Consider the following 23,350-nt stretch of genomic DNA (forward strand, 5'->3'; position numbering starts at 1 on the left):
TCAGACCTTTTGTTACAGAGAGGTTACAGAAGGGTGGTTTGGTGGATTGGCACACGCCGGATTATCTGGTGATGGACATGAGATCACCGGAAGCTTTCACCAGACCTTTTCTTGCAGAGAGCAAAATTTTACTAGAACAGATAGTGTTACACTCACCGGATGGTCCGGTGTTCAGGAGTAGAACGCAACGGAATATCCAGTGTTCCCATTTTTTGCAGGATGTGCTCTAAGTTAAAGTTTTTGATTTTGTGCTAACCTGGAGATGTTTTGGAGTCTGGAGAAATAGGTTTGCTTGTTTTAAGGTATGCAGGTGACGGATGCAACTTGGCGATCGACGGCTTGGTGCCGTATGATCAAGGAGGGCTAGCTGGACTCAACGGTGATCCTAGCTGTACACATGAAGGTCAAGCAAAGCATGAAATGGAGGATGAAGATGGCGTGTTAACAAAGTCAAACGAAAAGAATGATGGTGCAAGTAACAAGGCGGCCTGAGGGATTAGGAGCGGGAGAGACTTGCCGGTAGTCAAGATCGCAAGACGGAGGACACGCGTCATCATCAGTGTGCTTGCTTCAGGTGAAAGCAAGTGGCGGCTAGTCACGCTTTGAGAAGCATGTTAGGGTTTTGTGGTTTGGCCTCAAAATAGTGGCCTCAAAATCGTGGAAGGACTAGAGGAGTACGTGGCACAATCGTAAAGCTTGCATCGAGGCGAAGCCAAGTCGTGAAGGTGCCGAGGCCATCCGATGAATGGAGAAGAAAATGGACCAAAATGTCCTTAGTGATAGGTAGGAGAAACAAGGGAGGGGTATTTTCAAAATAAGCTAGGAAACTTAGGGATCAAGTTTCTTAGGCCTATAAATAGAGGGGTAGAGCTATAAGAAAGAATGAACCAGTCATTTGAGCCCCTTATGCCACCCATATGAGAGCATTGTGCTAGGGTTTTAGAGAAGAGGAGGATGAGTGCTTAGCCTATGTAATAGGTGAGAGTTTTGAGAGAAAAATCTTTGTAATCTGTCTAAAATAGGGTTGACCTCTTTGAATGAAATTTATTTTGTTTCATATGCTTGAATTCTTCTCCTTCTAGTTTCCCTCTCTTGGTTCCCTTGCCTTGTGTGTAAGTTTTTCCTCTTCGGTGTTGATTTTTGTTTTTCTTTTTGAGCTAAAATTTCAACACCTTGAGATGTTGTTCTTCTTGATGCTAAAGGCATAAAATTCACATACACATGCATATGTGATAGGATCTTGAATTCCCTTGCCTTTAGACCATCATTATGGAGATCTTCTTCACCCGGTGTTCATCTCTTGATCCTTGAGTGATATTTTCTCAAGATTCAACCTTTGTATGGGGATAAGTCATGGATTGATTTGCTGTGGAACCTAGTATTCGATTCCAACCATGAGACCCACTTTTTGTTGAATTTTCTAGTTCGGTTTTTTATCTTTCTCTAGAGTTTCTGGAATTTCTGTGTAGATGTAGTTTTTCCACTGCGTATTTGTATTGTGTTATATTGTGATTCTCTTGTAAAGGTGTGTTAGATGTTCGAATAGAAGAAGGCCATCAATTTAGCAAGAAATTGTTGAGGCGCCTATTTACCCCGTCCCCTCTAGTCGCCACTCGATCCTACATTGCATGACCTTCTCAAGAAAAATTCATTTGCTTGGGGGACTGCACAGACACGGGCTTTCAGTAAAATTAAACAAAGGTTGATTACTGCACTGGTACTAACACTTCCAGATTTTACACTGTCCTTTACTTCGGAGAATGAAGCAAGTGGAGTGGAAATTGGGTTTCTACTCATGCAAAGAGGCCAGCCCATTGCTTATTTCAGCAAGGCCTTGGGTCAAAGGGCTCTAGCTCAATCCACATATGACAAAGAAGCACTAGCAATTTTGGAGTCAATCAACAAATGGAAGCATTATCTTTTGGGAGAAAAAGTAATAATCAAAACAGACCAGCAAAGCCTTAAATACCTTCCTAAGCAAAAGCTATCTGATGGCATACATCATAAACTCCTACTGAAATTACTTCAATTGGATTACTCTATTGAGTACAAGAAAGGCAAAGAGAAAAGGGTGGTAGATGCACTATCAAGATTAAACTCTGAATGATGTGCTCTCTCTAATGTCCAACCCTTGTGGGTCACTGAAATTTTGAAGAGCTATTCTAAAGATCCCCATTGTCAGCAGTTGATTTCACGGCTGGCCTTGACACCTGACCCTACTTCTACCTATACATTGCATGATGATATATTGAGGTATAAGGGAAAGATACATGTTAGGAATGATTCCAATGTGCAAAATCATATTATTGCATCTTTACATTCTTCTGCTGTTGGAGGGCATTCAGGAGTGGCAGCTACTTATCAAAGGATAAAAAGATTGTTCAATTGACCTGGTATCAAGGAAGCAGTAAAGAACTTTGTGATTTCTTGCCCAGCCTGTCAAAGGGCCAAGGGAGAACATTGTCACTATCCAGGTTTATTGGAACCATTACCCATTCCTAATGTGGCTTGAACCCACATTTCAATGGATTTTGTTGAAGGTCTTCCAAAATCAAATGGCAAGGATGTGATATTGGTTGTTGTCGACAGATTGACTAAATACTCCCACTTTATTGCTATAGCCCATCCATATATAGCCACAAGTGTAACACAAGCCTTCATAGATTAGATCTTCAGACTCCATGGACTTCCTACGGTAATAGTCACTGATAGAGATAGGGTTTTCTTGAGTGATCTTTGACAATCATTGTTCAAATCTCTGAAAGTATCATTGAGGTTCAGCTCAACATATCAAACCCAAAGCGATAGACAAACTGAGAGAGTCAATCAATGCTTGGAAGCATACTTAAGATGTATGACCTTCAATGAACCGAAGAGATGATTCTATTAGCTTTCACTTGCAGAATGGTGGTATAATACAAATTTCCATATATCACTAAAATGTACACCCTTCCAAGCTTTCTATGGGACCAGACATTCGATTAATGAAATTTATGTCCCTAGACCAAACATTCTAGCTAGAAACTTCTTAGCAGACAAGCAACAGATGATTGTTCAGCTGAAGGAAAAGTTGTCTCAAGCTTAGTCACAAATGAAGAAATACGCTGATCAGAACTGCTCAAAGAGAAGTTTCAATGTGGGAGACATGGTCTACTTGAAAATGCAACCCTACCGACAACTAGCATTTGGATTGAGGAACTCATTCAAACTGTCAACCAAGTACTACGGGCCATTCAGAATTATTCAAAAAGTTGGTACGGTTGCTTATAAGTTGCAGCTTCCGACTCAAGCTCAAATCCATTCCGTATTCCATGTAAGTCAACTCAAAAGGCATGTTGGTTCTAATGCTATTCCTTCTGCATATCTTCCTCTGGTTGATTCTTAGGGACGCATCAAGACCGAACATGTTGCTGTTCTAGAGACCAGGGCTTTACCGAGGAAAGACCAGGTCATCACGCAATGGCTGGTGTAGTGGGAGAATCTACCACCTGATGAAGCGACATGGGAAGATAAGACTTTCATTCAAGCAACATTTCCGTAGATTTACTGTTCGATCATACAGCTATGGTAGCCTAATGCACCTGACGAAACTGAAGCTCCAAACACTTGAGGGCAAGTGTTGCCTTAGGGGGGCGGCATTGTCATGACCCAAAGAAGATGGATGCTCAGGATTGCTGCATACCGGTTCAAGTCACATCGACATTTGTTTTGCTCTCGGACATTAAATAGAACTACCGTAGTTAATGTGTCGGATTACATACAGTTATTACCATTTCCTGCTGGTTAAACTCAGTTTACAACTTGATTAGTTAGCGATAAACAAACTTGTAATGATCAGGATATAACTTGTGCCGTGTGGAGGTTGTGAACAGCTAAGACGAATATTCTAGAATAGAACCGTGAAAAATGGAAGGAACCGTCCCCAACTCTACCCACGCCAGATCCTCTTATAAATCAATTTGATCTTTCGATTTGAGTTCAGATTTGCGTTGGTTGTCACCTGCCATGGGACTTGGGACTTGGGACTTGGGAGGGATAATGAATTGACTTGCTGCTAGGGCAGCCGCCGAGAGGAGCATGTTTAGCAGGGTGCCGTCTTGCCGAGGTTGAGTCGTGCGTGCTTAACCGTGGATGGTGGCCTCTAGGGTCTGCATGCACAGCACCAGAAGCAGTCACGCTGTGACGCTGTGAGAGACTTTGCAACCCCCGCGCGCGAAGCACGACATCAAATCCGAAGAGTATTATTTGGCCGGTACCTATTGCTGACTGGTCTTTTCCCGGTGAGTGCTCGGAAAACAAACTCCTGGTGCCCATTCTCCTTATAGATACTATATTCGCACTCGATGACCTGACCGATTCTTCTTATATGTACTCCCTCCGATCTTAAATATAAGTTGATCTAGCTGTTCCCACAATTCACTAAATATTAGTACATTAACTACTCAAGACACTTTTTTACCTTTACTTTTTTTGTTTTGTCCCTGTATAAATGCACCTAATCAATGTAGTAAACAAAACAACCACCTTACAATGACAATGATCGAAGGGCGTGAATATTTGATCCACCTATGCTTATCGTGTGCACAAATCCAAATGGACTTGTACTTAGGATAGAAGGGAGTAATAGACAACAGATGAGCATGATTCCATTCAAGCAGATCTTAGTTTGTTTTCGGAGCAAATGAGTGCTCCCGGGACCCTGCACACATCACACGCAAGTCTACCGCCCTATCGGCTTACTACCTCGTTCTTTTTTTACTTGCTATTTAGGATATTGACACTGTCACCGACAGATGTGTTTGACCATTACTTTTTCTACGCACTTATTGTAGAAAATTTAATAAAACATTATCATTTAAGAAGTATTTGTCATGAAAAAATTAATGGTACCATTTTCACATGACAAATCTTCATATTTTCATGTATATGAGTCGTCAAAGTTTCTGTAGTTTAACTACATGAATCACTATACGACATCTATTTGAGAACAAAATGAGTACAACATGACAAGTGCCAAAACATTAATGCTCAAATTCTAAAATAAAATTTAGAACATTGCAGATATTTTCTTTCGGAAATTCCAGTAACCATTCAGTGTATCTCGTGGCCACCGAAACCTTTTTTTCGTATTGATACATTTTGCCCTTTTTTAGTAGGTAAAGACTTGTTTTTGACCAGCCATTTTTTCACTCCCAGGCATGCACACTCTGACAGCCCCAATGGGCATCGTTTGATCCCTTCCGCTTGCACGCCTCGTCCTCTCACCTCCACAAGGCTGCTCCTCAGACTTATCCCCTCCACCGATGCTCCTCTCTCCCACTCAATCTTATCCCCTTGCATAGGCCAAAAACAATCTATGTCATCTCACCCTCTCCGCTGGCACACTCAGGGCGGTCAAGGGCACAACGGTCATGGTGATGCGCTACTCAGTGTAGAACCATGCAGGGAGGTGAGAGAAGGCGTGGCGGAGGCAATGCGATCGAGGAGATAGGCGACGGCGATGAGAGAGGAGGCAGATGGGAACTTTGGCCTACAAGGGGACCTATTGTCAATGTCCCATGGGACCACCACTGTTGGGGACCTTGGCATTCACGCATTGTCACGATCGAGCTTCTCTGACCGGATCGAGCTTCGCCTTTTGTGGGTACGAGGCCATGCCATGGCGGTGAGGTGATGACAGGAGCGGTGAGCCCGATGCTTGGAGGCAATGCTTTTGCAATTGCATGAATTTGTATATATGGTGCATTGAATTGTGCTTAGTAGTGTGGTAGGGGGGGATGGGGGGAGGGGGAGGAGGATGGTGGTGGAGGCATGGATGCAGCCAACGATGGCCACCACTGGCTCGCTATACTCTTGTTGTATGGATTGTTTTGCCGCACTCACTCGTCAAGTGCTGCATCCCGTCCCCTGCGCCCCCGCCTCTTCTCTCTCTATGTGTGTGTCTATATGAGCTCTAAATCTCTCTATACCTTGCTCAGTTTAGTTTAAGAGCTCAGCATCTATATGAGCACTTCTCGATTTTCTACCAATTTGTTACAATATGCTTCAAATTGCATTTTAGATGTACATGTTTTTGCTTATTTTCTGTTTCGAATATGCCTTATCGATTTGCTCTTCAATTTGTACCAATTTGTCTAGAAGATATTTCAAATTGCCTTTCAGATTAACATGTTTTTGCCTTTTGGAATTTATCATTGTTGTTCAAAATTATGCCAAAATGTTTCTTTAAATTTGCTTATTCCCAAGTTATATTGGATTGTGTTAAATTAGTTCTGATTTGTTTTAGGGAGAATTAATTTTGGCTCAGATTTGCTTTTAAAATAACCATAATTTGCTTTTCTTTGTCTTAGAATTTGCCTTTTCGACATCTTCGCCATGGGTGTGTCGCCCTCATTTTTGCCAGGGTGGCAGCAACGGTGAGGAGGCGCTGCAGTTCAATGCGCTAGAGCCGATGCGGTGGCAAGCTCAGCAGAGGCGGAACGGATTAGGGTCCAAATAACCTTGAAAGGAAAATTAGTCTATCTAGACCAAAAAAAAAAAATTCTATAAATAGGGTGTGCGGGCAGAAAAACCATAGAATGCACGTGCAGGCGTTAGCCAGATCTTTTTAGTATTGATACATTTTGCCCTGCCTCCGACAAGCTTGGATTTGAATTCAAAAGTAGGAAAGAGCATACATGAAGATAGAAGTGACACATAATCATGTTACAGGTGCTGGGAATCAATTGCGAGGATAAAACATAGCTTCAGGCCTTTTATAGTTAACTTATAAACCCATGCTGGGTTCTCGTTTGATCTCTGTTTTCGTTACCTTTTTGCACTCGGTATGAATCAAACGGCCATCAAAGAAGTCAACCTATCCAGTTTCTATGGGAAGACACAAATACATACACAATGCGACAACAATTGAAAAACTTGTCTATATGGCACCTCCATGACACATTACATACATAACACTACAACATCAGATCCCACTCAAGAAGCAATTCTCATGCAACAACCAAACGGTGAAATCATATTGGAGAACAAAATAGATTTATAATCACATAGGCTGTTTTCTACAATTGATAGGGAGAAAAGAATCACTACCGAGAATATACAACCATGGAATTGAATGACCATCCTACCTTGGGTTGTTCCAAGGAGAGGATGGCTTGTACGGAAAACCCTGAGGAGCAGACCCATGCCCTAAATCGAGACTGTGGAGTTGTTCCATTAGTTGCGACCTCCGCTCTTTGAAGAAATCTAGTCTAGTTGTTAGTTCTACCAAAGTGGAGGATGCCACCATTGGTTGCCTCCCATATTCAATGCCCTGTCATATAAAGATGTGAATAATCCTACATTTTTAACAGTATATTTAACAACAAAGCTGTTGTGAATTCGCTAACCTCGGCTAACTTTGGGACATTGATGGTGACAGAAGTATTCTCTACTGACATGCTTGTTGAGGCTTCCGTGCCTCTTGATCCACTCGAAGAGGCATCAAATGAAAGCTTACGTGTAAGTGGCCTTGAAGAACCATAAGGTAGCACGTGCTGCTTGATGTTTCTCCATTGTGACGAATCCACCAAACTCTCCTGCTAACATGACCCAATATAAGTATTGGTGGATGCAACATCAGTTACCAACTTTCATCAGATTCAAATGGGAACACAGCACATCAGCGGTCTCATTTTATTTAGTCTGTTGTGTCAACCCTTGAAAACATTTTATCAAATGAAGGACAAGTCAAATCAATGTGTCTGATAATGGATGGATATGTAGAGTACCAAGTTATGACACCAGGAGAAATTTGCTACTGTGTGGCAAGCATGATTATCAATCGCCCTTACTCTGTAATTTGATTGGTAAACTATTTACTAGGACAAACTCAAGATTAACACATGGAAAATGATAACCATAAAATACATGAGAAATCAAGATTAAACTTTGGCCCACTTTTACCAACACACTGCAGACCGATGGAAGTTGATTTTAAAAACTACAAGCATGAAACTGCAATTGCTGCTTACTGAAAATATGGCCATTAATTTTGTATCATTTAACATTAGTGTTCAATTTCAATACTGAAGATTTGTAATCTACATAGCATTTTAACGGTGCATTAAATCATGCATTCAGAAAAGGCAACCTCTAGGAATTGAAATTTCAACATGTTTCAGCCCTATCATTAAGAACGGACTGTACAAAGAAATTTTCTAAACATACCTCGTTTCTCTGCTTCTCTTGATTGCAGAAAGCAAGGTTCATGTCAAATCCTTGCTGAACAAAGCTTCTGGCAGGAAGAAAATATTATGTCAAAATATGAAGGAAAAAAAAACACATTAGGAGAACATAACATATCCAACCACATGTATAGAAGCATTAAATTGTTAATTATGGATGCAAAAATAATATGTTCCAGGGACAATGCCTACAATAAAATCTTTGTTGCAACTTACGACCAGGTTCAGCATGATTAAGTATTAATTAAACAGCATGATTAAGCACTACTTAAAGACGTGTCATGGGTCATGGCCCAATCCATTGCCCATTAGAACCGGCTGGCCCAAAAGCGGCGGCCACGTACACGCGGTTTCTTGGCCGTTTAGATTAGGGTTTTTCAGAACATTCCAAATTGTAATAGATTACTTAAGACCAAGTTAACCTCTCTATATAAAGAGAAGCAAATCATCAACAAAGAGATAAGCAAGAACTAAAAGAAAAACCCTTCTTCTTGCCATCCAGACGTGACCGACCCTCGCCTTCTCTCTCTCACGCCGCCCCCTCCTTGTGACTAAACCCTAGCCACCATCCACCATAACCACCGGCGACCTCCACTGTCGCCATCCTCCTCTCCTCCTTCCAATAAACAACCACTATTACATCTAGTATCACATACCACTCTGACGTCATAGATTTCGTCAGAGGGATCGATCCTGTAGTCAACAAGATCTATATATGCAAATATAATCGCGAATGACTACATCGACCTTGATAACTACAACCACAGGGCCGTTCCTCACGTGAAGAGTACTCTCGGTACTGTTCATCACGTGAACAGGACCTACATCACTGTTCCATCTGCGAACAGTACCCATGCCAATCAAATTTCTTCTAATCTTCATGCTCCACTTGTCTCCGATCCTGCGCCATCATGGGTTGATCTGTGTCGGCAACTTGATATTAATTTATTCACCGCCTTCAACGGCCCTTGGGATCCAAAGGAGGCGCCTAAGCTTTCTTACCCCTTATCGCGCCAACCGTCAGCCTCAGATGCTTGTTCCAACAAGGATGATCTGTAGCATGGTAACCACGCTGCCTCGATGGATGCTTTGCTTTCTTCATCCCACCGCCTGCCACCACACTGTCGATCATTGACGCATGTTCAGCTACTCCATCACCAACTATCGTCTTGCCAGATGAACACTCCGACAACATCACCTACATGTTGAACATCGTCATTCCCTCTACGCCAATCTTCCACCTTATCTCGACGCCAGGCGGTGCTGCCCATGTCTCCCTAGGAGTGCCCGACGACGACCCCTCTGCCGTCGAAACCAACGTTGTCCCCCACGACTTCTCCAACACGCACGGTGTCGTCTCATTTGCTTCTCCAAAATTTGCGGATGATGTGACCGGAGACTTCCTTTTCGCAGGTTCCGCCGTACCATCTGCTTTCCCATGACCCAAAATTTTTCTATGTATTTGGTCAGATCGCGCACAATGCAGAACATGTTATTATGGTAGCCCATAGTGTTCAGGAGGAACACACAGCCACCACAAAATTTTGCAATGCCCGCGGTCACGGAGTCCCTCACCAAGGTTTATGGCACTTTAACAGCCATGAACTCTCGTTCACCATCCACGGCCGACCTGGAGTTCACGCTCAAGGCCAGGGCATTTGATGCCACTGAACCATCGCCGGTCTGCAAGTCCTTCGGTGGAAAACCCTCAAGCGCGGCACCAAATGACCCTACAACGACGCTGATCCGACGATGGCTTCCGTACCCAATGGCACGAACCAAGCGCCTGATCCAGCCTCCTCCACCCCAAGTGGCCAGGTCAATTCTTGGCCTGCCCACTACATCTCTTCGACAGCGATCACTTGCCTCTGCTCGTCGACCATCTCCTTCAACGACGAGTCCTCTATGACCTCAGGTTCGCCATCCTGTAGTCGTCGTTCACATCCTTCTACAACGACTACATGCGGTACCCCTCTCTGACTACCTTACCTTCAATGGCGAGAGAAGGCTCAAGGTCGCAGCCGTCTCCATGTTCCACGGCACAGCCGTTTCTACTTCAACAACGAATGTCTCCCAAGCGTGCTTTTTCGACAGCCTGGACAACATGTGTCTGATCGGCTGTCCTCTTCTACTGCAGTCGACTAAGATCAATGATCGTGCCCATCGGTTGTCAACAACTTCATCTTTGGGCGTTCTACACCGACAACGGTTACTCGACCTCCATTGCATCCAACAGCAATCAGCGTTCAGGAGGAACGTACATCCACCCTTCCTGTTCACACCGTCTCCAACACGGCCATCCACATCACCACACAACATGCCTTCGAGACTATTATTCCACCAGTGGCCTTGGCTACATCCATCGTGTCACCAACTGCCAAAGTCCAAATAGTCACCACCACACCATCCTTCCTCTTCAGAACCTTCGCAGCTCTTGGGATGGTCGTCATCGCCTACCCGCTTGCCTCGTTCCCATGGGAACAAGAAGGATCGTATGTTGCGTGCATAATCTTCAATTCTCCTACCCAGCATGTGACGGACTACCAGTGCATGACGGATATCAACATCCAGAAGGAACAAACTCTGTCTTGCAGAAATATTCCAATGGGCACGACAAGGATGCACATGGATACAAGGGAGTACTACACTACAATCATCTTCAAGGGATTCTACGACATCTCCAAGGATGTCATCACCATAATCCATGTCTTCTCCGAGCTCATCGCCAAGTATCTCTTCTTCGTCAACATCAATGGCGCCACAATGATATACAGACTCCTTCAACTCAAGGCTACCGTCGTCATCATCAACACAAAGCGAATGGAGTTCTTCATCAACCATCTCCAGCACTGCCTCGTCACGCCAAAAAGCCGCATGGGAGCAGAACTCGTTCTTCAATATGGGGCTTCCTCGGACTTCAATCATAGCCCCCACCTTGTAGCATGCAAAGCTCTCCCCAGTTAGCAGCTCAAGGACGAGCTACAAGTGAAAGGGGGGAGAGATGCCATGGGTCATGGCCCAATCCAATGCCCATTAGAACCGGCTGGCCCAAAAACCCGCTCGTGGGTAGTGTTCATGGCGTAAACAATGTCATGCGTACTCTAGCTTCGGCCAGGTACACGCCATTTCTTGGCCGTTAAGTAGATTAGGGTTTTCTAGAACTTTTCAAATTGTTTACTTAGGAGCCAAGTTAGCCTCTATATAAAGAGAAAAAAATCATCAATAAAGAGATAAACAAGAATTAGAAGGGAAACCCTTCTTGCCATCCAACCGCCTGGCACCTGGCACCTGGCCAACCCTCACCTTCTCTCTCACACCGCCACCTCCTTGCACCCAAACCCTAGCCGCCAGCGACCTCCATGGTCGCCATCCCCCTCCTCTCCTCCCTCCAATAAACAACCACCATTACAAGACAACTTTCCTTAGATGGCACAAAACTATTGACAAGGTTCCCACTGGATTTAGAGTTTCAAACAGTATCCGGAAACCAAAACCACAAGCACCGGAGATCCAGAAACATCCCAACAAAACTTACAAGAACAGAATTTGTATCTTACTGCTGCGAGAAGTGACCAGGAAGACGGTGATGATCATTTGCATCCACTGCAGAGCCATACTGGTGTTGGCGTTGTTGATTGAGTTGGAGGTGAAGCTCCGCAACCTTCTGTTTTAACCTTGCAACATCAGCTTCAGCAAGAGCAATCTCCTCAAGCTCTGCCCTTGTCTAAGGTAAAACAGGGAAGAAAATTAAAGCCATCAAAAACAGCAAGTGTAGTAATGGTTGAAGGTAGTAAGGTACCTTCACGTCCATAGAACGCGTACTTGAAAACTGTCCAGAAGACATCAAGCCAACCTCCAATGCAGCTCGAAGATCCCTCTCAGCTTGAAGCTGTTCTTGCAACCTGGACACCTACAGTTATAAACAATTGTAGAAACTACTGTTAAAACAATTATCACACCATCTGTATATCTTGAACTATTCAGCAATAACAGCACCCGAAAAAATAAAGGGGAAAGTACTAATCTGGCCCCTCAACTTTTGGACTGTGTTCAGTTGAAGCCTTGAATTTTGCATGGGGAAAATTTTTTGACCCTAAACTTTTGAGGTGTGTCCAATTCAAGCCTTCCATGAAGCAACCAAACATAGCTAGCTTATAAGTTACTGACAGACAAGGTCCATCTATAATTTTCCATCTGTAGACAGGAACACAAAGGATCCAAACCCCAGCCTGAACCTGGTTCCTGCAGGTTGCCAGAAATCCAGGCTAGGACTGAGATTTCTAAAATCAGTGGGCAATGGGGTATTTGCATACTACTCCAGAGAAACATAGACATTAATTATGGTACCATGGGTATAAGACCATACAAAGCTTTAAAAAAGAAAGAACACCAGTCATCTCATTTCCCAACAAACCAGTGGCGAGCTTACAGTAAAAACTCTTAAGAGTTGCAATCACCTGCTCCCAGAGATGACGGACCAAGATAGCAAGCTAGAATGTTGAGGTAAACAGGACCTAACTGTGTGGTTAAGGGGCCAAAATATACTTTCATCCTAAAAACATAAAAATATACTTTCATCCTAAAGACAAGGCAAGGGAATGCAGCATACATCCTGTTCCAGAGCCAAACGGCGTTCATGTAGTGCTTGTTTTCTTCTTTCCAAACTCGCCTGTAGAATTGCATTGCCCCTAGCCTGAGAGGCACTTTCTATAAGATTACAGGAAGCCAATAGATAAAGGTTAATTAGAACATGCACACTTCCCTCCCTACCTCTTTGGCAATTCTGTTTTGCAGATCATTCTTTGCAATCTCAAGCCTTTGAATAGCAAGCCTGAAATGTTTATTTGCATAGTAAAAGTAAATAAACTGATCTGGTTATGTGTATCAGAGAATAGAACTGCAAACCACCAAAAGAGAAGGTGTGTTTTGTTCGTAAATCCCTGACAACTGTGGCAACATACCCAGCAAGCTAACAAACAATGACCTTCATTACTAAGTAATGACCTTCAAATGCAAAGGATATTCCATATTTCTAACTAAGTAGTAAGCAGCGGGCAATATAGATACTGCAGGACAATACTTCAATAAATGGTTGTCTAAAATGCCCTAAATGCAATATTACTTCTCATGGTTACAACTATCAACAAACTTCACTCCATGAAAAGTAAGTGTAAACCATATGGTTAGTGCTTTAGCTTACTCTTCTTCACCAGATGAATCGACTGATTCCGAATGTTGGCTCTTTCTTACCTGCATGAATCATGCATATGAATTAGAATATTGAACGATAATTCTGATAATTGCGAACAGCTCCAAGAACAATATGAAATCCAGTGAGCCAGAAAGGGACTTTACTCATACTCAAAAATAGGGGCGTGAAAGGCAGACAAATAAAAGCGTAAACTAGATTTTTTGCTTACATTGTTCCGCCCCCAAAAGTTACTGCGCTTGACATGTGGGTGAGATGCGTTAATTTTGTTTGACTGTCTCTCTACAGAATATTCAGAACTTTGGCTAGGTACAGTAATTCCAGGATCAAAAGAAGAAAGGATTTCTCCCATAGACAATGGAGTTTCATGACCGGATGTTGGATTAGAAGGATCGTTTTCACTGAGTAATGTGTCCACATTTGCTGAACCATTTTCAGTTGAACGACTATTTTGTACTTTGCTCAAATCCACATTTCCTTCCAGCACCTCTAAAGAGCGTTCAGCATCTGACTCATCAACATTGACAGCCTGTTGTTCAATCAAGAAAAGTACAACAAGCAACAGATAATAAAGGTGAAAACCAGGACATTGACAAATACAGCATTTAAATATTATAACGTATTAGAACTTGCTGTAACAAAACCTAGAAATCTCAACAGTCAACACAAGAAATTTTGGAACCAGAAAGAATCTGACAAAAGAACATGCTATAAAACACCGGCAAATTCACTGCCAAACATTAAACACAGTTCTTCCATGACTATATATCCAAAATGCAACAACCCAGATAAATTGAGGCTTCTGGCCAATGATGTTAACCTTCATGATGCACTATCATTAAATTGCATCCACATTAGATGCTGCTAGGAAATAACAAAAAATAACCACACTTTCACTCAAGTCATTCATATCTATACTGATCAATAACAATAGGGCACATAATATGCCACTATGTTATATCATATTTTGTATGCCAGTAAAACTGCCAAACTCAGATTAAAGACTCACAGTTGCAATAATAGTAACACCAGCAAACACCAGGGATCGGAAAAATCAAAAGAATGAAGCACACAAAACAAAACCTTATAGTCGTAGAGGTCACTGCCAGCATATCCACTGCTCTCACTCAATTTTCCACTAAGTATACGTTCTGCGCCATTGTCATCATCCATTTCTTGATCTGCATCATTTTCTGCATCATGAAATCCGTTACCCTTGGCATCCAAATTACCATCATCAGTTGATGCTTCGGTACCACTATCTTCGATTTGAGACTCAGGTGATAAGGAACATCTGAGATGTTCATCCTGGAAAAATAGTAAACATGAATAATCAATAGAATAGCGATGCTTTCTTTCTAGTTCTCATGCGTGTATTTGTAAGCCACACTAACAAAACATATGCTCAAACTGAATAAACACAACTTCATAGAGTCAAAATCAGTGCCAATAAGGAAAAGATTGAATACGAAGAGGCAATGCTACTGTAAAATGAAATAATCTTACATCAAATATACCCTCATATTCCTCTAAGAGAGTTGTTACAATGCCTTGAGCACTGTTTGCAGCATTTGCGGCAGCAAGAAGCTGGGCAGAATCGTCACCATCCATATCAAACACATCATCCATCTCACATTCACCAGCCAGAAGCGGACGCAACAGAAGAGGTGCCATACAGGCAGCAACCGCTGATGCGGTCATTCGATTTTGTGAAGTGTGAGACGCGACAGTGTGCATCATTTTCAAAATTCTGCAACAAAAAAAAAACATCAGAACTCTTAGGAAAGAGTTTTTGCAATAATCAAGTGTTTCGATAACCACTTAACATGTTTCACATCATTAATTTCAGGGGGTAAAGAAAATACAACTGCATTCAATGAATAAATATTGTGAAATGGAAATTCTGAATAAACTCGACAAATATTGTGAAGCAGAGGAGTATTAGTCATTATTTCACATGCAAGGAGCATCTGCGAGACAGTGACAACATGCTCAAGCTGAGAAGCAAACTCGGTTTCGCACATAAATGAATTATGCACTGCATTTAGCATAAGGCTCACAGACCAAGAGAAGTCAAATGAGAACCAGCAAAAGCATTTAAATGTATCCAATGCTTAAAGATATTGATATGAGAACATTGTAACCTCTGTAGCAACCGCCGATTGGGCTCAGGAAATGTCTCAGATATAGCTGAACGCATAGCACTTATCCTAGCTTCCTTAGTCTCCAGCCCTAAGCAAGTAAAACAAAGCAGGAACAATTAGCCACATAGAAAACGTCAAACAAATAGGAATACATGTAGAATCTTGGCTACATCCATAACAACCATTTTAGTTATAAGCAATGCTTTAGGGGGGAAAATATCAACCATGAGAAAACTATAGATGCAATTTCCCCAAATTTTTTATTTGTCCAGTGGCCACAGTAACATAGAGCTTCCATATGTTCACACTTCACACACACACACACAAAAAAAAGACGAGCGCCCTTCCCCATGAAATCTTTATGAAGACAGGAGTGGTATGAACCATTCCTTGTTAACTAAAGTACTAAACAAGGTGAAGGATAAACAATCTTTATGAGGACAGGAGTGGCAGAGAAAAAATCCTTAGTCTCAACGCCCATCCATAACAAATTAAAGGCCAACAATATTTACATCACATACCAGAACAAATAAACTATCAAGAAAATTTGGCTTAAACTCGACGGAATACTTACGAAAAGATTCTAATAATGCTGTACAGCAAGAAGCAGGCACTGGGGATGATGGTAGCTCTCGGAGAAAATGCTGCAGAGGTGTTCCAACCAATATTAGTTGGTGAGAAAAGACAATGGTCATGATCTATGGCACCCCAAAAAATTTAAAACAACAGACATAGGTACCTTCACACAGTCACCGACAATGTGAGCATCCTCATCTGCTGAAAACTCAGTCCTTCCTGGTATGGAATCGAAAATTATATACAGGTTGATCAACACAAGGAAGCTGCCAACACCAAAAACTTAATAATACTATTCAAAAGAAATGACGTCAACCTTGCTCATATTCCTGCAACCTCCTGTCTACCTCTTCCACATCTGCAGCCTGACGCAAAATTCCTTCCATTTTTATACCTGTAAGGTCAGATTTACATAACCAATTAAAATTTATGCCAAGAAAATTAACCAAGCGACAGTAAAGGCCTCAAGTTCAAGCAAACACTGTTTTGGCCCCACCATGTTTCTCAAGAAAGCGCAGGGCTTTTTCTAAAAAAGAAGGGCTGCCATCAATATCCTCAAGTGCAAGCAGAATAGGCCTGCCTGTTACCAATGACTTGATTGGCCTCTTCTCTCTCCCTGCGGACAATGGGGAAAGGAATCATTAAGTAATAAAAAGTTCCAAAGCTGAGAAGCAGAAAGATGCAACAGCATAAAGAGACCAACAATTTGGAATAGCTCCTTCATATGTATCAGCCGTGTCATTACGAAATATCCCATTATGTCCCATCACAAGAGCTGCATTTGGAGCTTGTGCAAGAGCTTCTTCTAATGCTGTTTTCCATTCAAATAAATCTTCAGAGGTTTCTGCCTGTATTATGCAAAGGTAAATTTTTCAAAATATATAAAAAACATGAACAAACATTTTGTTATTTAAACTCTCATCTTTTATCAGAGGAATTTAATTATTAAGTCGAAAAAGAAAAGCCAAACACCTTAAGGGTGAATGCACGACCATCACGGCCATCTGGGAAAAGGACGGTCAACAGCTTCTTGTCTTCTCTGACTACCACACTGCAAATGAGAAGTGCTCTTAATACAGTATTACTGTGAAGTGCTCTTAATACAGAATTACTGACGTACAACACCCGCAACAAGAAGGAAGATAAAAAAGGAATATCAAGAATGAGATAAATACCTCCCAGAATTATTCAAATCAATCCCTCCAAGGGTAGCATTCACTTCACCACCTCTCTGGGGCAAGGTACTCTACAATTCCAGCAAAAGGTTACTTGTCAAGCGAGATAACATGTGCTTACATAAGATAAATTGGATGAGTGAAATAACACGAGGGAAAAAAGGGAAATGGCCATCAAGCACTTCGACTAAATTATACTTCAAACATGAGGGAAATAAGAACAAGCTGCTTGACACAGCTAAGAATCTTCCTGTTATGGTCTAGATTGGAATTGGTGCACAGGGCATAGTTGTAGTGGACAACAGGCCGTGGCGAGGGCCTCAGCGCCGGCCAGCCGTGATGAGGATGTTGGTGTGTCCAGCACAGAGAGGAAAGGAGGAGGTTTCCTTCTAATTTCTGCTTGTCCTTTATTGATAATCCTCCTCTCTTTATATAAAGAGGTTGCCTAACAATCTGGAAGCAATCAATAGAATCTGAATCTATTTAAAGAATCTAATCTCTAACTTCCTTATCTAATTTAGCTAATTTAATGGGCAAGCCAATAAACAAATCCTCATCGAGGACCTGCTGCTGCAGTACCATAACACATGCTTTACCATTCCCAAATGACTGAATATTTGATATAATGAATATACAGAACTATCATATCCGATAACATAAGAGAATTCTTATACATCCAAAGCAAGGAAGAAGCACAACATAGAAAAAAAAAATAAGCTGCGGCACATGATAACATTATTTTGCAATTCGATAACCAAACAGCAAGCGGTGACGACAGGTTCTGCAGTGTAAAGGACACAGCAAGGGCAGCGGTGGCGGCGGCAATGGTGGTTGAAGCAGGAACAGGGCACAGGATCAAGGGCTCTGATACCAAACATTAGAAAACTAGGTCTCCCTAGCATCCAGGCTCTGACCAACTTTGATTAATTTCTTGTTGCCGGTTACACAATAGGCCTCTCTTTATATAGAGGTCCAAAAGTCCTAACTACGAAAGCTTATAGATAAAGGACTCTAATCAGTCTGGGACTCTAATCAGTCCGAAACCTAAAAGGAAACTAATTCTTTTCTTCCCTAACTGCTTTTCTGCGCCTTCAGTAAGATCCCAAACCGGGAATCCATATCATCTGCTGCTTGGAAGATAGATAGCCCAGCTTGACTTATAAAGAGAGAAAATAGTGTAATTGTAATCACTAATAGTCTGCTATGCGGCACTGAACCTAGACAGTGAATACTCATGCTTGGTGGTAGTTTCTGTATGCATGCAGTCAAAAACTGAACTAAAGTAGGACTACTCGTCAATCAAGGATGCAATGTGGACAGAAGTATCCAAGTTCTAACCTACCAGATCCATAAGCAGTATCATTGTATCAGTTTCCAGGGTCTACAATATTAAGCCCCACATTCTGTTAAAGTTGTACTTTTGCAAGGACAAGTTCAATCAACAGATATTACGGGTCATACTAATCTCTTTTCGGAATGAGTTATATCGAAGTTCCAACCCAGCCAAGTATTGCACTCCATAAATAAAGGACATAGTTAAGGAAAGAGATACTAACAGGATCACTCTTGAAGAAAACTAATGATGTTCGTGTGAGGATGAACCAACGTTTTTTCCATGACTTCCATCCGATTCCTGAAAAGTATAGATGCATGAGTTCCCTATCACAATAAACAACAGGAGGTATTAACAGAAGCAAACATTTGTACACGAGCACAACTAACCATGTGGAACCGAACCAAAGAAACCAGTGTCTCACAGCATGTAATAAAATTTGTATAGCAGAAAGGTGGTTTTAGTTGCTTGCTATGATGTCAAGAAATCAATTTGTTTGAACAAATAGTGATTCGGCTAGATGAAAGGGTTATTTGGTTGGTTGATTTAGCAGTTGAGTTGCAGTTGAGCAAAAAGCAATTCAAAAAGTAGTGTTAAATTTGCTTTGTACATGATAATAGATTTCCATTTTTCTTCCCACATAAGTTGCTAAAATGACACATGTAACACCAGTAATTCTTATTACATATTGAAATCAGGAGAAGACTGAAAAAAGAAAGAAAAAACATTCTTGATACAAGCATTGATGATTTTTATTTCATGCATGACACAGCACCTTCAAATTCATCTTTAAGAAACAGCCTTGTATATATGCGATTGTATCATTTTTTGGGTGCACATGTGTTATTGATAAAATACTTAAATTTGATTGCCCCACTGAGGAAAGTACAAAGCATTCTGTCCATCCCACTTGGTTATAGAATTGAATGGTAGTAAATTTGCAGTAAGAAAAACAGTAATTAGTGAACAAACAAGGAAAGACTCAGCCACAAAAAGAAAAAGGTTCTTGCATCTCTGCACAATGATGGTTTCTCTGCTTATCACCAGAAAAGAAAATGGAGTCTTCTAAAACGAATGGCACCAAAGAAAACAAAAAAGTTTAAAAGGGAATCGATACTTTTCATTTTCCATGCTTTTGTCGCATAAACTGAGTGAAAAGCATTGATGAAGCACACAGGCAGGCAAACACTGTGTGTGAGACAGTAAGAGAGAGATAGGGGGTACCTTTGGATGATATGAAGAGAGGCCCACTCTTGAAAACCTGGTTGGAATGCTTAGGCATCAGAAATGTTGTAATACAAACATCAAATAATAAATAGAGAAAAAGACTGCAACGTGTACCCCACCCAAACCCTAAATTTCAATCAAGTACCGTCAGTCCGTCACAGGTCAATCCAGTATCGGTAGTATGGTCAGAGCAAAAATGGCATGAAAATATTATCACAATTCTCAATTCTTTTGACTTTAACTCTAGTAATAACAGAAAATGCCCTGCTTTATGCTAAATGTGGCGAGCATAAGCAGGAGTAATTGAAGTAGTTCAATTTAACTGATCAATGGTTATGCACCAATTTAATACTATTATGGTTGAAGCATCTTGGTTCGCTGATGCCAAACGGCTTCTCAAACTTTCCAGAAGCCTACTGGTCCATACAGAATGGACTCATATTGGACACTTGACTTGACATCTACTTTACCATATGCTGTTTCCATTTTTGCTCCATGTTAAGATACAGCAAATCTCCTCACCTGAGCTGCCTTTTTCAGCTGCCCCAACTTAACTAACATTACTTATCTCAGGTGCGTGCCAAAACCCTTGTAACATATTTCACAGTCACACCATTTAAACGGAATGTCAGCCCCTTTCAGTTCTCAAGGCAGAGTCGCACTCACAATGCCCCTTCCGCCACTGTGCAAACAACAAAGCCTCTAGAAATGCACTTCTATGCTGTGTTTGCGTCACACTGTGATGGTAAATTCACCTACATCCTATCCGAATCTGAGCTGCATTGCCAGTATCCCATCATTATCAGTCTAGATAAGCATATTTACAGAGGACCCAAAGGGGAGGAAACTCTACTAGCAGCCACCTCCAACAACCGAGGTCCAACACAGCCTATTAATAGAAGCAAAGCAGCTACTCCTGCAGGCCAACACCAGAGTATAGCAGCGTAGCCTAGCAGCTCAAGCGTCAAAACCATGCGAACTCAGCAAGCAAGCTACCGGCCAGCCACCGATGCACGAAATGGGAGATGCCAATCAGCATCAGATACCAAAACCGCACCAAACCCCCCATTCACCATCACCCTGAACCGCGCCACCCACGCACGCACGCAAGGAACCAGCCAACGCGACGCACCGAGTTGCCGCCGGCCGCCGCCGCGGCGCCGCCGCGCTGGTACCGCTCGAACGCCGCCCCCGCCACCGGCGCGGACGACATCCCCTCTCCGCCAGCGCTTGCGCCGCCCCCTCCGCGGCCGCCGCCGCTTCAGATCGGCTGCGTCCGAGCAATCCCCGCGCTACGGCCGCTGCATTGGATCCGGGGCAGCAGCCGCCGATGCGAGGTAGTGGCGCGGCGGTTAGGGTTTGGGTTTTGGGGTTAGCTTCCGGGGAGGGAGGCGGGGGCGGAGATGGAGGTGGTGGTGGTACGGCGAAGGGAGGAAAGGAAAGCGACACGGATGGTAGCGCTGTGAATGCGATGGCAGCAATGGCGCTGTCCGCCTCTCCCTCTCTCGGCCAGGTCCAGCTGCGGCTGGCTGCTTTGGAGCCTTTCGGGGAGGGGGGCTTGCTCTCTACGCTTTCTCTCGGTAGCTAAGCCAGTAGGTGATGAGTATTCATTTTGCGGTTAAGACCTGGCCCATGTATTGGGCCCTTCTCTAATCTTATTTGGTACTGGATTTAAATCGAAGAGATTACTTGGGTGATTCACTAGATTGGTTTGGTAACCGCGGTAAACCCAGATTTCTATTAACAAGCCATTTCTAATTTATCCATCAACAGTAAATTAGACTAACTATAAGTAGTGGTCATAGCACAGCGGTTCGAAAGGTTAAGAGCGTACAGGAGAAGATGTTATGGGTAAGTAACGTTGCAATACGGTAAGATCTCCAAGTCACTAGTGGTAGTAAGAGAAATAATAGTGTTAATCATAATACTACTGATCGTTACGAGCAGTAACATGACTGAATAGAGGAGAAGGTGGCAATGGATGAGGTTGTTAGCACTTAGAAAAGAGTGGTGATGCTCTAAGAAAAAAGAGAGGTTGGCTCTATTGTACTAATCTTTACTTTTTTTTCAAGGAATCAATCTCGTAACCATTATCTAGTAACCGGAAATTTAAAAAGAATTAATGGGAGGAGATCAAAAGTAGATTAGGGGCATAAACTTGGTTTGACTGTCCTTGGTGGTTATTTTATGGAGATGATTGAATGATTGATGGGGCGAAGCAAAATCTTTGTCACTCATGGTGATCACATGTAATGAAGTAAAGAAAGAAAATCCAGAAACAACATCTTAGTTCCATAGTCTAGCGTGTTAGGCTCAATAAAGATATGCAAAGACGGTCAAAGAAAGCTGCCTATTTTCTTACTCAATATTTATGCAGTATAATTTTTTCTTGGCTCATTTAATATCCAACTTTTAAAATGGGATGTGGAGGAGACTGGTAGGTCTAGAAGGTAAAGGCATTAATAACTAATGGTTTAAAACCTCATATGCAAGCAGGAAATAATTGTGTATCTTATGTGTCAATGACCCTTCTTTTTCATATATGTCCGTTGTTATTTTTAGTTTAAAATCATCTATTGATAATTTATAGCTTGATGCATAGTGTCACTTACTAGTGGATCCCTCTAAAGTTGTTCCATATTGCAACAAGTGGGGACAATAATCTGCAAAAGGTAGAGTGAACCGCTGCACTTGCAATAGCAACTGCAACTTAAGCAGTTACACAATATATTAGTAGTGAATTTAGTTCATTGGATTGAAAAATCAATATATCAAGTTAAATTCTGGCTCGAGGGGCTCACGTAACTCGGGGAAGCACTCCACCACCGCCAGGCCACTTGGTCCCCTCCCTCTTCGCCTCTAGCGTCCTCACCTATGATAAGGGGAAGGGGACACATCCCTTTCCCTAATATAGTAGTATTAGTGTAGTTTGATCCTATAGTAGTTTAAATCTACTAATGTTAAGGTTTGGTTTTTCACTGGTGATGCGTGCACTTGGGGACTTTTGCTTCCTTCATCTTTTCATCAGTGGCGACGATGATCTAGAAAGGTATAGTTTTCTTAATCTATTTGTATGGGAGAATTTTACTTCCATGATTTGGGTGCTCCTTCTTCGGGTTGTCGATGATTCAATCGGTGTCGTTGACTTTGCGTTCTGAGTCACCGGTTTGTTCAATGATGTTGGCTTGTTGATCTACCAAGGAAATGAAGATGGTGTGCGATGCTTGTTCATAGGCTCTTACGCGAGCCGGAGTTGGTAAGCGTTGAGGCTACACTTGTCTGCACGTATCTCTTATGGCGTTCTAAGGTGTGGATCCTCTTTATTTTGTTTTAGTAGATCTTGCGTGTCATGTTCTCAGAGTTCTTCGTCTCCACATGCTCTCGCGATGGTCTGATAAGATTGTAAGTAGAAGGGGATTGATATCAAACTTGAAGATGAGAATTACAATATCCTTTCTATA

General features: G+C 42.2%; 1 protein-coding gene across 1 annotated transcript; it reads right to left on the minus strand.

Annotated features, from left to right (window-relative positions):
* Positions 1-6,964: 6,964 nt before the first annotated feature.
* LOC133912538 (rho GTPase-activating protein 7-like) lies at positions 6,965-21,467 on the minus strand. The gene is made up of 22 exons (XM_062355331.1): positions 21,022-21,467; positions 19,887-19,923; positions 18,886-18,962; positions 17,330-17,400; positions 17,127-17,205; positions 16,858-17,002; positions 16,651-16,770; positions 16,471-16,548; positions 16,318-16,373; positions 16,153-16,222; positions 15,579-15,666; positions 14,941-15,184; positions 14,518-14,742; positions 13,646-13,963; positions 13,426-13,475; positions 12,996-13,056; positions 12,835-12,918; positions 12,025-12,135; positions 11,783-11,949; positions 8,209-8,275; positions 7,389-7,577; positions 6,965-7,312 (listed from the first exon to the last, which is right to left on the minus strand). The coding sequence occupies exons 1-22, from the start codon at positions 21,100-21,102 to the stop codon at positions 7,124-7,126; spliced, it is 2,607 nt and encodes an 868-aa protein (XP_062211315.1). The 5' UTR covers positions 21,103-21,467; the 3' UTR covers positions 6,965-7,123.
* Positions 21,468-23,350: the final 1,883 nt, after the last annotated feature.

Source organism: Phragmites australis, chromosome 3 (assembly GCF_958298935.1).
Source record: "Phragmites australis chromosome 3, lpPhrAust1.1, whole genome shotgun sequence".
NCBI classification, from domain to species: domain Eukaryota; kingdom Viridiplantae; phylum Streptophyta; class Magnoliopsida; order Poales; family Poaceae; genus Phragmites; species Phragmites australis.